The sequence below is a fragment of the Xyrauchen texanus genome, chromosome 49, assembly GCF_025860055.1.
Source record: "Xyrauchen texanus isolate HMW12.3.18 chromosome 49, RBS_HiC_50CHRs, whole genome shotgun sequence".
In the NCBI taxonomy this organism is placed as follows: Eukaryota; Metazoa; Chordata; class Actinopteri; order Cypriniformes; family Catostomidae; genus Xyrauchen; species Xyrauchen texanus.
In genome coordinates this window covers 20559920-20577453 of record NC_068324.1, presented here as the reverse complement: position 1 = coordinate 20577453, position 17534 = coordinate 20559920, and the positions used below count along the sequence as shown (strand labels likewise).

Below are 17534 nucleotides of genomic sequence, written 5' to 3'. Positions count from 1 at the left end.
AAGAAAAAAAGTCATATACTGGTAGGTTACTTCAAGAATCTCTTACTCGAATCCTCACACAAAAACACTTCTTTTATTTTCCTTCTCCATTTATCCATCTCTTTGCATGGGATTGATTTTGTTCTTGACCTTTCATTTAAATGTCTTATAAAAAGCTTCATGATTAGCCAAAAATGTCTCTACTTGATCCAGAGGCCCAATTATATTGTCAAATCATTTTTGACCAAAACAAAACATTTAATAGTAACTGAAGGGTGAAAAAAAACAACATTATCTGCAGGGTTGATGTCAACATAATTGGCCTGTCTACATTACAGTTATACACAGGTCAGTGACAGGTTACAAGGCAACAAATTTGCTCCAGTTTGGTTCCAGGAATCTCAAACAAAGGCTTAAGGATATAGGTTTTAAACCATTCAATATAAAATACCTAAATATTATAATACTAATAACCCGGACATCATTTGAAGCATTTGTTGTCCCAATTACAGCCTGTCATCAAAAACTTTTTTTCAAATTTTCATGATTTTTATGAATATTGAATTCATCATTCGCCACTTCAGGGTTTCCTGTGAAATGGTTATAACTCAATACTCATAGTGTTTTTAGATTCACTGCGCTTTTGGTTATGCGATCAAGCATGCCAGGGTTTTTCCAGGGAGATTCTTGACTTGTACGTAGTTCAGGAATTTTTCATGGCCCCTTTGGCTATATGGTATTGAGTTCGGTTTGAGAAACACAGCTGTAAGGCAAATACCAACAAAGCCTGGAGAAATTATTTCTGACATTCACCTTTTTCCCGTATTTTACTCTCTTTTTTCTTCTTGATCATAACTTTGTTAACACCAGGTCTTGTTTAATGTAATGCTCCAGATTTTGGGCTTGAAATTCCCTCAAGAGAGCTATCCAAAAAGAAACATTGATATTACTCAAGAAATTAGTCTTATATATACTTTTATATACACAAGCCTTAAAGGAATAGTTTACCCAAAAATTTAAATTCATAATTTACTCAACCTCATGTCATTCCAAATTTTGGGGGATTTTGCTGCTTGAAATTGCAATAAGTGGAGCTTCAAAAATGGCATATAATAGTGTCAAATAGTATAGGAAAAGTGGTTGATATGACTTGAATATTTCAAGTTGTCTGAAGTCACATGAAAGCTTTATGTTAGGTTAAAATGTAAGTTATTATTCACTGATAATCTTTACTGCTTTGATTGGATCATTGAATCATTCAAACTGGTTTTGTGACCCAAATCAAACGATTCATTGAAAAACCCCAATAGATTTATTTGTTTAAAAACTGCAATTCAATAACTGCAATCTCATAAACTCGTGTATTAATTGCAGCAGTGGAGAGATGGGGCGGGTGTCAAGACTTTCAGTGATAACAACTTAAATTTTGGTTTGTTCCTCACAAGGTATTATATGGCTTCAGAAGACTTGAAATATGGCACACAAGTCATATGGACTAATTTTCTGGTGCTTGTGTGTGCTTTTTTGAAGATTGACAGCTTCAATCTCCATTCAATGTAATGGTATGGAAAAAAAGACCAGTACGTTCTTCAAAATGTATCATTTTTTTGTTCCACATAAGCAGGAATTTCAGGGAATTAGAACAACATGAGGGTGAACTATTCCTATAAGAAACAAAATATCTCTAAACCATGGCTGCTACCTCAACATAGGCATCTAAACAAATAGCCTCTGAGAAGAAAGACACAACAGGGATGTTGTATTATATTATTTTACAGATGGCTAGCAGGGGTGCACTGTTTTGTTGTTGTGTTCAGGGACTCACTGTGTTTTCACTTTGTCTCCCGCTGCAGTAAAAGTGTGTTCAGTAAGAGCTTGGATATCTCGGACGGCAACTCCAAAGCAAAGAGCAAAGAGGAAAGGTACCTCACCCTCTGACCCTCAGATAGTTCACAGCGCTTTAGTCATCAAAGATGCAGAGAGGTTTTTCCTGTCCACAGCTTTCCGACAAGACCCTTTTACTGACCTGCACTGCATTAGAAGTCTTTAGCTTCTGACTTGATTATTAGGCTGACTGTCTGATTTTGTAAAATTGATTTCAACACACTACTCAGTTTAGAGTCATTTTATGTAGGACTAGTAGTTTCGGCCTGATCTCATGACAATTACACTAGTGTAGCAAAATTTTTGCAATACAAATTTACGTGCCATTTTTCACATTTGGCTGCAGTTTCCCAGTAAAATGTCCAGCAGGGGGGCCAAAAGCGAGTGAATTGGTGTCGTAATCAGACTTTTTTTTTTCAGATGAATATTAGATGGAGGTTTAAATTAGTAAAACCTAAAACTTTAGCCGAAATCTTACCAATAGTGTTCTAAAAGCAAATGAAAGTTGAAGAAAACAGACATCCTTACCCTGAACCAGTGGCACCCAAACTTTTTCAGTCAAGGCCCCCTTTGTTTATCGAAACATTTTCAAACATCATCAGAACAGGAAATGTACTGTATTAAAATTGTACACATGGGTTTATTTTACAATAACATCCGACTGACTGTACATTTTCACACTTGTTACACAGCTACTAACCAAATAAATAAATGCATGGACAGAAAATATTGTTTTGCGTTGAAATTATGTAATTTGCGAAGAAATAAATAGCAGAACAGCTGAAATCCTTCTCCAGTTTGCGTCGGAGTTCTGTTGATGTTTACTTTGTAAAATTGGTCATCTGACTCCTCAATATTCAGCCTATTACAAGACTACTCGCTAAATAAATGCACATGAAACATTGATTTGAGTTAAAATTATTTTATTAGCTTAGTTCCGAGAAGCAGGAGGAGAGATGGCTTGCAGATCCCGAATGAGAGGTCTGATACATCTAAATCCCCAGATGTGCGGTTGTTACAGAGCAATATCTGACCACTGGATGGCACCATTAACCAATCAGATTCAAGTATTCCAGAGAGCTGTTTAATAATGATTTATAGAGGTCCAGACATTTACTCTACATTGTACATGCTATTTTGTTTACCGTAGTTCTTTCTTTGTTTAACAGTTGCATTTATAATGCCATAATCACAAGAAAGACCATGGATGGCTCCTCAATACAGTAGTTAGTTAGGTAGTTAGTCTTTCTTTAAAAAATAAACAGTTTGTTTGTTAAAAAATTTGACACACATTTAACACCACAAAACACATTTAACACCACTGTTTAATACAGCTTCCACAGTTGTAATGACAAATTGTTACTGTTTAATGTGATAAATGTTAGTAAGGGTATAATGGGGGTGTAGATGCACAACCCCTTTTCCGAAAAAGTTGGGTCATTATGAAAAATGCTAATAAAAACAAAAAGGGATGATTTGTAAATTATATTCACCCTTTATTATATTGAAAGCACCACAACTACACATTATATGATGATTTTCCTTGTGAATTTCATTGTTTTTTAAATGTACAGTAATTTCAAATCAGGTGATTGCAACACACTCCAAAAAAGTTGTGTCAGTCAGTGTTTACCACTGTGAAACATCACCATTTCTAATAATAACACTTATTAAGCATTTGAAGACACAAGTTTGTTAAGCTTAGAAAGTGGAATTTTCCCCATTCATCCATTATGTAGGTCTTCAGCTGCACAATCACACAGGTCTTCATTACCGTATTTTGCGCTTCATAATGCACCACACATTCTCAATTGGAGATGGTCAGCACTGCTGGCAGGCCAATCTAGCACCCACACTCTCTGCTTACACAGCCATATGTGGTTTGATGTTGTCCTGCTGGAAAATGCAGGGACGTCCCTGGAAAAGATGGTGCTGGATGGCAGTTTATGTTGCTCTGAAATTTGTAGTGTGTCAGTGCCCATGGCATGAGTAACTCACATATCTGTCTGCATTAATGGTGCCCTCACAGATATGTGAATTACCCATGCCATGAGCACTGACACACCCCTGTCCCATACAGACACTGGATTTTGGACCTGACACTTATAACAGTTTGGATGGTCCTTTTCCTCTTTGGCCAGAATAACACGACGGCTGTGTTTTAAAAAGAAAAAAATTATTCAGACCAAAAAACACAGTTCCACTGTTCTACTTTCCATATAAGATAAGAACAAGCCCAGAGAATTCGGCAGCACTTCTGGACAGTGTTGATGTATGGCTTCTGCTTTGCACCGTAAAGTCTAAACATGAATCTGTGGATGCAGCGGCGAGTGGTGTTGACTAACAAAGATTTACTAAAGTTTTCCCAAACCCATGTTCATGATATCCTTTACAGATGAATGATGTTTTTTAAGACAGTGATGTCTGAGGGATCAGAGATCACATGTATTCAGAAATGGTTTTAGTTTTGCCCTTTACACACTTTTTTTTTAAAGATTTTACCAGATTCCTTGAATCTTTTAAATATGTTGTGCAATGTAGAGAGCAAAGTTTCTTTCCAGTTTTCTTTGGCGAACATTGTTCTCATAGTTCTGGATTATTTGCTGAAGCATCTGTTGGCAAATTGACAAGTCTTCAATGATACTTGCTCTTGAAGTACTAGACTATTTTTGGAGGCTCCTTATCACTGGCACACCTGTTTAACATCTCTTGTTTAACATCTCTTGTTTCACATTGCCTTGTTATTTTAACTCTGCAAATTTACATTAGTCTTAAATTTCCCCTGTCTCAACTATTTTGGAGTGTGTTGCAATAATCTGATGCTGAAATTACTGTACATTTATAATAAAAAAAAAAAGAAATTTACAAGGAAAATTATCATATATAATCATCATTTGTGTAGTTGTGGTGCTTTCAATATAGTAAAGGGAGAATATTATTTACAAATCACTCCTTTTTGTTTTTATTAGCATTTTTCATAATGTCACCACATTTTCAGAATTGGGGTTGTACAAGTCTTGTAATTAATGCTGGTGAAGAGCAGGTGTTTCTCTTTCCCTTGTCAGAGTTGATCAGAATGTCAGTGCTGTAGCCATTTGAAATGGTTGAATTGCTCCATAGCGCTTTAAAATAGAAAATTCTCATGAAGAATTCAAATGGGTTGCAAAAGTTTTGTTGTCTACGCCATGATATTGAGAGATGCGCTATTTTGTCACCGGAGTTCATATTTCGAGGGGAGCATGGTTGACGCGCGTCATGCGTGCTCCTGCTCCTGCGTGATAAAGAGATAAAGTAGGATATAGCAAAGCGTGTCTTCCGTTTAATTCTCTGAGGAACCAGTCTTTAAGCACCCCGATCTCATCCACGTTCCAGCATATTTATTGATTATAAATTGGCAAAGGCAAGATGAATCTGAATATCATATAATTGCTTCGGCAACTGAAATTTCGTTTTGGTGGTCGCCAAAAAATTTTCAGTGCAGGAAAAATCCTGTTCTCACAAAAGCAGAGGATTTAACAGTGGATTTAATACTTTAAACAAACTGGCATGGCAGCCATCTCTACAGACTCAACAGTCCAGATGAAATATATCAGTTAATTGCACAATTGACAGTCAATTGGATTGGAAGCATACTTCAAATGTTTATGCTTAATAATAATAATAATAATAATAATAATAATAATTTTTTTATTGATTTCTCTTCCAATCCCACTCTCTACCTGCCTCACCACTGCCTTAAACCAACACTTAAACCTAACCGATAGTGTCCAAAAACTACATCATCTCCTGTTGCTTCTATGACACTTTCGTCTTGCTTGTCAGCTTGCGTGTTTGACTGGTCTCAAATGCCTGAGTTCATAGTCAAATGCTCTATCAGCTGAGCTACCGTGGAAGCTAATCATATTGGAATAAGTGTGTAAATGTAGGTTGGCTATAATACAAGCTTTAAAATGTGTTGTTTTTCAAATGATGCATTAGAGTAAAAGTGTTACGATATCATAAAATAGCAATGTGTGAGTAATAGAGTGAACAATAAGTGTTTAGAAACTCATATTAAGCCATTGTAGTCGTGATTTGTGTGAAAGTAAATAAAACGCACAGTTGTTATAGCGCCTCTAGTGTTCATTTCAGCAGAAATCTGCAACGAAACGTTGAACGTTATTTATAAAAGTTATTGTATATAAATGTAGTTATTGTAATGTTCCTTCTATGAGACGACTGGGTTACATAGTTTAGTGGAAGTTACTCCAAGAAAGTAATCCACGTCAAATGACTAATTACCTCTCTAAAATTTTAATACGATTAAATGACAGATTTCTTAATCAAAAAAGTAATCACATTAATATTTACATTATTTTAAAGTTACTTTCTTAAAAAATACTTTTTACAATAATGTTTTGAATGTTCTCATTAGGGGGTGCACAGCCTACAGCTGTTATATGCAAACAAATGTTCTACAGATATTCTACAAAAATACAAAAAAATCTGAAAAATATTATAAGTATTAAGTATTGTACTTAATGTATTCATTTAGTTAAACGTCAGTAAATCAAAACCGATTACAAGAATTTGAAATGTAATGTTTTATTCTACTTTTTATGACTAAAAAGTAATTAGATTACAGTAATTAATTACTTTGTTACAAGATTACAGCCAACACTGCTTGTTAGATCAGATTAATAACAAAATCTCTTGCTGAATCCCAGTGGAATGGCATAAAAATAATTTGCACTATGCTGGGGAAATTAGCATTTTAAATATATTTTTATATATTTTTAAATATAAGGTTATGAAGTTTGCCAATATCGAGTTGTGCTACAACACCACAAAATTCAGTCTTAAAAACCTCAAACTGGTAAATCTTGTTTAAATTACTGGTAAATGAAAGAAAAATTGGGTAATTTTTCACAAAACTGTAAAGAAATTAAAGCCTGTTTTTTGAAAAAATGTTAGGACCATTTAAGACCATTTAAAAATATTAATTTTGTTTATGACAATTAAAGCAACAGTTTTGAAAATTCTCTCATCATTTATTCACCCTCATGCCATCCCAGATGTGTGAGTTTCTTTTCTTCTGCAGAACATAAATGAAGATTTTTAGAAAACTATTTCAGCTCTGTTGGTCCATACAAAGCAAGTGAATAGTGGCCATAACTTAGAAGCTCCAAAAAGCAGAGAAAGAGGGTGAGAAACAGATCAACTCCACTTTCACATTCACATTCTTCTTTTGTTCTTGGTGAATCTCATTCTTCATGCATATCGCCACCTTCTGGGCAGGGAATTTATAATAAAGAATTTATAATAAAAAAGGACTTAAATATGAATACATTTCTCATCCACACTTATCACATCACTTCTGATGTCATGGATTAAACCACTGGAATTGTATGGATTACTTTTATGCTGCCTTTATGTTCTTTTTTGAGCTTCAAAAATGTTATCACCATTCACTTGCATTGCATGGACCTACAGAGCTGAAATATTCTTCTAGAAATCCTAATTTGTGTTCTGCTGAAGAAAGTAAGTCATACACATCTGGGATGGCAGGAGGGTGAGTAAATGATGAGAGAATTTTAATTTTGGATGAACTTTCCCTTTAAGCATCTCATTCTCATTACAAATGTAATGCATATCAAAACAAAAGAGATATATTATGTATATATTAAATTCTGAAGTTTTTTTGTAAAGTACAACTGTACTGTAAGTATACATCATGGTAGCAATTGTTGCACTGAATTCAATTTATTTTGATTTTAAAAAAGTCATTCTGTTCAGACTGCATTACAATATTAAAGACAGTGAAGACAAAGATAGTTTTTAATCTTTGAAAATCTATATGTTCACATTAATTAATGCATTATGAAGCAATGTAGCGTAGTAAACAATATCATATTTATAAATGGACATTAAGATTTATAAACACTGAAAATACTATTGTTCATAGTAAGCTCATGATACCTAATGCATTAACTAATGTTTCCTTGCATTGCAGTAATGACAATTAGGTTGCGGAGATGTCCTTAACTGTCATGGAAACAATATCACAACGTCTAAATAGGCTTCATTTACTTTATGCAAATGTTTCTTTTTTATTAGGAGGTAAACTATGAACCATACATTTCCTAGAAAGTTAGTCCTCAAAGGACACACAAATGCATACTTAAGCATCAGTAGTACACCATTCAGTCACCTTTGAAATACTATTTTCAATGTTCTATTATTAGGAACTCAAATTCGAAAGATAGTGTGCGAATCGGGACTCCTCCAGGCCTCGAGTTTGGTGTATATCATAAAACTAAGTAGTTTAATGTTTAGAAAAATCTTTCTGTTCAGTTTTGAAGTATCACCCTCCAGTCAGACCAAAATTGAGGCCCACAGCTATTCATTCAACTATCTTTATTCACTACCGTTTTCCCTCACAAACTACGAACCCTCCTCCTCCACTGTATGAAAACAGAGTAGGTCTCATTTTTTCAATTCATTTCAAAACCCAATTTCATGACACTCTTTTCACTCCCACTCAAATGGCCAGACGTCTATGATAGCAGGATTGAAATGGGGAATTGACTGAAGATGACCTGAGTCTGGCATATACGCCACCTGAGGATTTAAAAGAAATGATGGTCAAAATGATTGTGTTTTGAAAGGAAGCAGCTGCATATAAAAGAAAGAGGCGTCTACTGTCTTTTTGGCTTTGTTCGGAATAGCATACTGCTATTATTCTTGAGATTTCTACAGTATATATTATTTTGTATATACGGTGCACAGTAAGTACATTTTCTTAAGGCAGTGCACCCAGATGACCAGATGACTGTCACATCAACTCATTACTTTACACGTGAGAGGCATCCAGTTATCATTTTGGGGAAAAAACAGCTATCTTATTTTAAGTAAAAACATATAACACTTATCAAACATATAGTGTGAAAAAACTATAATAAAATCTATGTTAAATATCCTACTTCGGGTTCATTCTTCAGACTGGAAATTGTGTAGTAGGTTATCCATGAGTATTCCATGTATACAAACAATTTGGTAACACTTTATTTTAAGGGTCCACAGTAAAGCATTAGTTAATAATGAATAATACAGTAATTCATAATTAATTGAATGTACAGTAAGGGTATCTTAGCCATAATGTACAACTAATCAAAGTCTTATTTTTGTGTAGAATGTAATTAATTCTCTATTTTAAAAATCAAATATATATTATAGTCAAATCAAATATATAATATTATTGACCTTTCAAATCTGTTACTTATAAATGAATAACATATTCAATTTGTTTTTTCACATTTCAATTACAATAAAACTCTCTGAACTTTTTTGTTTACTGCAAATACTGTAAACACCTAATAATATCAAACAAATGATTAACAAATTAATCGAATTGTCTTTATTTTAAGATTAATTTAATTGAAATTAGTTCAATATTATAAATTTCTGTCTAGTTCAATAAACTTAATATACCACCTAATACGTGCAAAACACATCCAATAATTGGGTAGGTAAAAGTTTCACTTTAGAACAGGAAGTCAAGTTATCTTTAATCAAAATTGTAGCAATTTATTAGTAAAACCAATACTAATTTATCATAACTTAATATAATGTATTAATATATTTAAATCAAATTGAATACCGCATAATAAATGCAAAACAAAGCAATATTTAATATAGTGATGCAAGTTGTCTTTAATAGAAGATTTTAATTATTTTGTTATTAACAGCTTTGTAAAGCTAATCCTAAATTACCTAAATTACTGGTTAAATATTGTTTAGTAAACTTAATTTATGATGTATCTCTGAAATTGAGCATTAATTACATTACTTTCTAAACAAATATAAAACTTTTATTTAGTTGTGTATTATGGCTAAGATACCCTTACTCTACATTCAGTTAATTATTAATTACTGTCTGGTTCATGCTTAACTAGTGCATAATTGTGGATCATTTTAAAAATATATGTCTTTATCCCCTTTTCTCCCAATTTTGAATGCCCAATTCCCACTACTTAGTAGGTCCTCGTTGTGGAGTGGTTACTCACCTCAATCCGGGTGGCGGAGGACAAGTCTCAGTTGCCTCCGCTTCTGAGACAGTCAATCTGCGCATCTTATCACATGCATGACACCGCGGAGACTCACAGCATGTGGAGGCTCATGATTCTCTCCGCAATCCACGCACAATTTACCCCATTGAGAGTGAGAACCACTAATCATGACCAGGTTACCCCATGTGACTCTACACTCCCTAGTAACAGGGCCAATGTGGTTGCTTAGGAGACCTGGCTGGAGTCACTCAGCACACCCTGGATTCGAACTCGTGACTCAAGGGGTGGTAGTCAGCGTCAATACTCGCTGAGCTACCCAGGCACCCTATATTGTGATTTTATGGTTAGATCAAGAGTATCTGGAGTACATACTTAGATGCAGTGTATGTACTATGATTGAAATTTAAGCATTCCTTTAATCAAAGCAATGCATCTTTAGTGTCTTTTTTTTTCTTTTACTTTTTTTTACCCTTATGATTTACTACTTGCTAAAAAATAGTGCTTTTTGAACTAGAGGCAACCTCAGAAACTGACGTTCTGTTGCATCATATGTCATTTTGTACTTTTTATTGTTTGTTATATCTCTCCTACTGTAGTGGATCTGTAGACCTTGAGATCTTTTGGCTTTAAAGAGCTTGCGATGAGAATGTGTCAGAGCAAAATCTGACGTTGAAATGTAATTTTTTAAAGTTGGATCTGTGTGATGAAGAGGTTGGGGAAGGAGTGAGTTTTTTGAAGTGAAAGTATGTGGAGAAAAAAATAGAACATATAAACGATTGAATTACTGTGTGGATGATTTTTTTCTGGTCTTCCTGGCCAGACATCTAACATCATATTTACACCTGTCAGTAAATGTCCCAAGTAAAGGCCTGTTCAGACCAAATCAGGCACAAATTTACAAGACGAACTGCCGAAAAAAATTCTATTCACACCGAAACTAATTACAAAACGAATAAAATGACATACTATTTCACCACTGTACAGAAGGCGGCACTGTTCTAAAAACATCAATTGTATTCAAATGCTAATTTTGCTCCAAAATTCAAGCTTGGTATGAATAGGAATTCAAATGAATTTTTTTTTTGGAGCTTTATATGATCTAAAATTATTTATCATTTTGCAAGCTTTGTGTAAACCTTATGATACTTATGTAAATATGCAGATATACTGTATGTGAATTTCAGAATTTCCCACTTTCTAAAATTCAAGATTGTCCCCCATTTTGCTTCAATAACAGCATGAGCTGGCACGGACTTCACAAGTTTGTGCAAAATCCAAGTTTGATCCATGTTGTCCAGAATCTTTTGAGAATGTTCTTGTGTGTGCTTTAGTTTGCTTTAAAAAGCAGTTTGACTTTTTATGTTTAAATTAGATTTGGAATCATAGATTTTCATTGTAATATATATTATTATGTACAGTAATACCAGTAAAACCTAACCCTAACTATATACATTTTCACTCTCAGAATATGTGCAATAATATACAGCTTTCTCAAATGAAGTATCAGAGTCCAGTTCGGTTCCACTTTTTGGTCTCTGACAGATTTACTCTACCCATTTAATCCTGTTATATGTTTGGCTTTTTCTGCATTAGTTTCATGGGATTCCTTTCTCCTCTCTGGTTCCACCCAGAAAATCCCCACAAAAACTGTGGATCTTCCTCAAAACCCCCCTTTAATCCCACAAAACTCTGCAGCCAGAACAGCTGTGTATGCCATGCTAAACTCTCAGAAACATCTCATCCGAGTCTAGAGCAGAGTTAAATGTCAGAAATAGTCAGGCTTTCCTTAAAACAGACCACACAAGGGAGATATTAATAATTGTTGGGGAGTAATTAAGTAATGACACAACCAACTTAACTACATTTTTGTATTAATGTGAAAGTATTACAGTTCAGCTGTTTTCAAAATATAGATGCTTTTCCAGTGACTAGCTACGTATCGATGTAGCATGACAAAGCATTACATCTTTCATTCATTTTAGCGAGTGACTTTGTTTGGACACAACAATATTCATTTGAATCATCACTCAGTTGCTTTTCTGAAAACTTTTTACATGCTTTTTGTAGCAAATAGTAATGTAAATGTATGTGTGTAAAATTAATTATGTTTGATGATGTTACTCTAATTCAGGGGTTCTCAACCTTTTGCAAGCTGGGCCCCCCCAAAGCTGGTTCATTGCAGTTGGGGCAGTCCAAACACATTTTAATTTTTATTCAGGAGTTATGTATATACAAAACTATAACTTTTTATGACAGTAGTTTAGTGATAAAAAAATGTGCCCAAAAAATGGTTTTTTTTTTCAATTTTTTTTCCCCTTCCATCGTAGCCTACTCCGCCCCACCGGTTGAGAACCACTGCTCTAATTGATATCCTTGTTGATTTTATGCCAGATAAGCATTCCTCAACTAAATCATCAACTGTAGCTTAAATCATAGCTGTAGCACAACTACTTTGAGTAGTTTGTAGCTTGACAAGCTACAGTTTTGAAATAGCTTCCCAACACTGACATTAATGCAGCATAATTGTAATATTAACAACCTACCCAATTTAAAAGCTAAGCATATATTGATTGTATTTTATATACGTTGTTTATATGTAAACAAAGATTTTATGTACTGAATACTTAAGGACTAGTCACCATCTTAATGGCCTTCACGTCTAAACATAGGTTTTGTAATTTATGCGTTTCACATGCTGTTCAGGGAGATTTGTGTTGTCTGTCTCCACTCACTCCTACATAACCCCATAAAAAAAAAAGAGTATACCAATCTTAGCTTTAGCTGATGTCTGTTGACAATTTGAAAGTCATTGTGGGCATCTCAAAGTGTTGCTATCTTACTTACCCACATATACGATTCCACTCATTTGGAGGATTTTGCCTTGCCTATCAATATAAATAGAGACATCCATTCATCGAAATCTTAACCATTTTGATAATATCTTTCCTTTGGTCTCTTTGCTGTTAGTTTGTCTGGGGCGAATTTACTAAAAAGTTGTGCCACATTGGCAAGTGTACTGTATTTCAGCACAAAACTGTTTCATTCACTAACTACCCCACAATGCAGTTTAAAAAATTGCTATATTTTCTTAAATAGTTCTATTCAGTAAGTATTTGAATTAAGTTCAGGGTCAAGATGTAGAATTCAACCGTGCAGATGGTCGGGTCAGTGGTTTCGGGCCAGGGGCCACATTTATTTCAAACATATCTGACAACTGACCTGGATTAAAGACAGTGAGTAAGAGAGAGTCCAAAATTGGACATTGGTCCAAAGTGGTAAAAGTGATAAGAATGTTGAGAGAGAGACAAAAGATGAAGGTTAGAAGATCAAGAGGTGAAAAGCAAAGGATGGACAAACCAGACTGACAATGAATGAAAGATGGATATGTCAGAAAATATTGAGGAATGTTGGAATAAGAATGCATAAAAGAGAAAGGACAGCTGTTGTCAATATTGTTGGGCAGCCCACTCTTCTGATGAAGATGGATTGTTATCTGATAATATACTTGTTACTTTCTGAAAGATGATTGAAGTGTTCGATCTTTGTCTGTTTGGACATCTGTTGTAAAAAACAGAAGTTTAGTATAACACAATAATATGCCTAGATACAAATGCACTTTTAGGAGGTTTAACAAGAAAAACACTACACGCACTACAAAATAATCCATTACTACAATAATCTTTTTGAATCCTGGGCGAGCCCCCACTTTTGTCAAAACCCCTCATTTGGATAGACCTATTATGGGGAGAAGTAATGCCCCTAAATATAATACAATTTGGGCATTTAAAGATAAATATTATAGAAACTTAAAGGTCTGTAGTATTAAGCAGAGATGGGACCAAGTCACACATGTGCAAGTCTCAAGTAAGTCTCAAGTCTTAACCTTCAAGTCTCAAGTAAGTCCCAAGTATTTTTTACTTGGGCAAGTCAAGTCAAGTCAAGTCACAGGCTATGTCAAGTCAAGTCCAAGTCAAGTCACAGGCTATATCAAGTCAAGTCCAAGTCAAGTCACCTTATTATTGTAATTTTACCTGCAGAATCTGATCATAATAAAGTGAAAAGACAAGATATAAGTAACTGTCAGTAAATTACAATACTCATGTTCAGTAAAATACATCATGGAATCAAACAAAATTGTAACTTCATAAAATTATTTATTTTTCACTTCTGCCAACAGTGTTTGAAATGTTTTAAATTTTCAACATTGAGTCCATAAAACAAACAGCTTAACATCCAACAGACTCCTCTCTGAACACCTCCCTCTCTCTCTCTCAAACACAGTTACATACATTAAACTTTGTTACATTTCTCCTCTCTCTCTCACACACACTCTCTCTCACACACTCTCTCTCTCTCACACACACTCTCTCTCTCACACACACACACACACTCTCTCTCACACACACACTCTCTCTCCCACACTCACACACACTCTCTCTCCCACACTCCCACACCCACACTCACTCACTCTCGCGCCCACACACACACACTCACTCTCGCGCTCTCACACTCCCACACCCACTCACTCACTCACACAGAGTATATCCATAAGCCTATTTTTGCAATGTCTGTGAGTGGGAAACGTTGAGGTACCAGCGCGCGTGAACGTCATGGCAACGTACAAAACAAAGTACCTAGCGCGGGAAACACTTAACGTAAATGCGCGTAACTAACGTAAATCAAGCAGGCTAGTATGCAGCATAAGCCACGAAGTGTTGGCGAAATAAAAAATTAATGGACAGATTTGTTTTTTCCAGAAAACTTCTTGCACAAAATAAATTCAAGCACTTTCAAGGACCTGTATCTATGTATGTTTATTTTCAAGAACTTTCCAGGGCCTTGAATTTTATTTTTCAGATTCACAAACTTTCAAGGATTTCAAGGACCCGTGGGAACCCTGCTATTATTACATTAGCTAACTACCAACTAACCAGATAAAATTAACAAATTGACAAGCACTTACTGGGCAGAATGGCTCTTCAGATGGCGGATCGAAATTGGAGGTTGTCGTCTGGCTGTCCGCGATCTTAACGTTGCATGTCTTGCAAAGCGCTGTTCGTCTTTTGCCATCTTGATAATAATTTTTGAAGCCGAAAGCGATGACCCTCGGTAACGTTACCCCTCCGGCTGACATGTTGATGTGTTATCTGATCTAAGTGGGCGTGGTGTGCGTAAGGTACGAGAGGGCATGGCTGATGATAGCCTATAGTGTCGTGAGCCAGTCATGACAAAACTATTCTCAGCCTGCGCTCCAGCTGGATCAACTTTATTTTTTAAAATAATTTATATATTTTATATTCAAACTGAAAACATGATGTGATTAACACTCAAGTCATTCAAGTCTTCAGTGTCTCAAGTCAAGTCAAGTCCCGAGTCTTTAACTTCCAAGTCCGAGTCAAGTCTCAAGTATTTTATTTTTTGTCAAGTCACAAGTCATAAAAATAGCGACTCGAGTCCAAGTCACAAGTCCCCATGTCTGGTATTAAGTCTGTTTCATTGATCATTATAACAAATTATTGTGTATAAATTACATTTTTGGTTCCTTTTTTCCCTCCATAGTAAGTGTATTGTTTTATTTTTTGGGTGTATAAGTGTTTTCCATATTACTAAACATCTCTCAATTTGTCTATGTTATATTTATCAAGTCTCTGGCAATAAGAATATTGATTCATCCTTATAACTTTCCTCTATGAATTCCAGTACATGAATTGAATGGATCTGATACTTATCTAACAAAAAAGTACTAAGAGTGCCATGGTACTGCCATTGCCATCATGACCATGGTACCATCGTAATGCTATGTACCTTGTCCCTCCAAGTACCTTGGAGTACCATGTACTGACTGTATATGGTATTCATTCAATCTGATACCATCAATGTACCATAGTACTTTTACCATATATTTTTATCAAGATTTGACTTGTCTAGCTACTCACAATTCACCCAGGACTCATTTTCTGTTACCTATCTCAGCTGTAAGCTGTGTCTCACTGTGTATGTCTTATGGTCTGTATCTGTATAGGTCACGGTCCATCAGCGGCGCGTCCTCTGGTCTCTCCACTAGCCCTCTCAACAGCCCACGGGTGAGTAAGCTCCACCCCCAGCATGCCTGCTTCTCTCTGTCCACCAATCAGCACTCATCTGCTCCACAGCAACCATCACACATGCGATTTTATGTTGATAGGACACGAATATCACATGCAGTTGTGATGTTTAGGACTTCCTACTGGTTTACAAAATGGGAAAGTTGACAGTTAGTAAAGCTATAATACATGGCATATTATATTAATAAGCAAATTAATACATGCTGCAAAGTTTGTAGGATATATTTTGAAGGTGGTTGAAAATAATGTTTTGGTGATCATTGACAATTAAAGGCTTTTTATTGCAAAATGGGCTGTTAAGATTGAAGAGTGTTGATTATGATCTTTAATAAGAATAGAAGAGCAGGGTCTGAGTAATAGCACAGTGTTTAGCCATGGTGACCATGTGGGCAAAAAATCCTCAATAATTTCCTGGTCCCTCTTCACCATATCTGTCTGATAAGGACACAAAGCTCAAAAATAAAATTAAAGAAATGTAGATCAGGTAGTTTAGGTATGCAATTGTAAATGCAGCCTTTTTAAAAACATTTCAACTAATGCAGTCATATATGGGGTGGTCTTGCATCCCAAACAGAGTTTAAATGGCAATTTATCCTCTTGCAGACAAAGCAAGAAAGGAAAGAGTGAGCAAGTTGGAGAAGAAAGCAGTTCTTGTTTCATAGAGATATTCTCTTTCATCCTATTGGTTGCTCTCAGTGTCTTTCCCCCCAAAAAAAATCCAGTGCCAGAAACACTGAGAAAATCCCAATTCTCTGATTAGCACGGAAGCTCTTGGATAACTTTTCTAGTTGACTTGTTTAAAACGGCTTACAGATTACAGAGGCCTCTCCCTAAAGCTCGAAAACGTATAGAGCTGATTTCAAATGGAAATTATTAAAAGTTTACTCTAAACCATTGGCTTCTTGGCCATTATGTACATCTCGAAAAACTTGTGCCAAAGTATCTTTGTAAGTTGAGGATTTTGAAGAGTCTTTTTATTTCTTACGTAAAGTTTTGTCAATATATTACTTGTTACTTTTGTGAATTCTCTAGCTTTATTTACTTTGTTGGATTCCAGCTGCAGAAAGAAGATTATTGCTTGAAGTATTTCTGCAAATTGGTAGCTTAATGTTTGGGTTTTGAGGTTTGAGACATTCATATTTAGATGCCTACGAGCTTTGAAGTTTTACAATTGATTCAGAATGGGACGCATTGAACTGAGAAGTTGTCTTCCTTTGGTGCAAGTTCGTTACCATTTGATTCTGAGTGCAAGTGCCCTACAGCTTACACCAGCATGGATTTCCATTGTTTATGTTGCTCTGTGGCTGGCCTAGCTGGTGGAATGGCAAAATCCAGCTGATAAAGCTGGTTGACCAGCATGGTCTTTCTGGTAATGTTGGTTGACCAAGATAGTGTTTGTGGTTTAGAAGCCTGGTGGCAACACCAGCATTCTATGCTGGGTACCAGCTTCCAAAACACAACATATCCTGGTGACCAGATATGCTGGTCTTTGTAAATCGGGTAGGACTTGTGGATACCA

The 17534-nt window shown here is 35.3% G+C and overlaps 1 protein-coding gene across 3 annotated transcripts in view; it reads left to right on the top strand.

Moving 5' to 3' along the window:
• The window catches only part of LOC127640301 (serine/threonine-protein kinase BRSK2-like), a 292226-nt gene that overhangs the window by 252454 nt on the left and 22238 nt on the right, over positions 1–17534 (top strand). For 2 of the 3 annotated variants that reach the window (XM_052122748.1, XM_052122746.1), the window contains exons 13-14: positions 1833–1901; positions 15934–15994. In XM_052122748.1, coding sequence (XP_051978708.1) covers positions 1833–1901; positions 15934–15994 — 130 coding nt within the window. The remainder of the gene's footprint in view (positions 1–1832; positions 1902–15933; positions 15995–17534) is intronic. The other variant, XM_052122747.1, reaches the window with a different exon arrangement.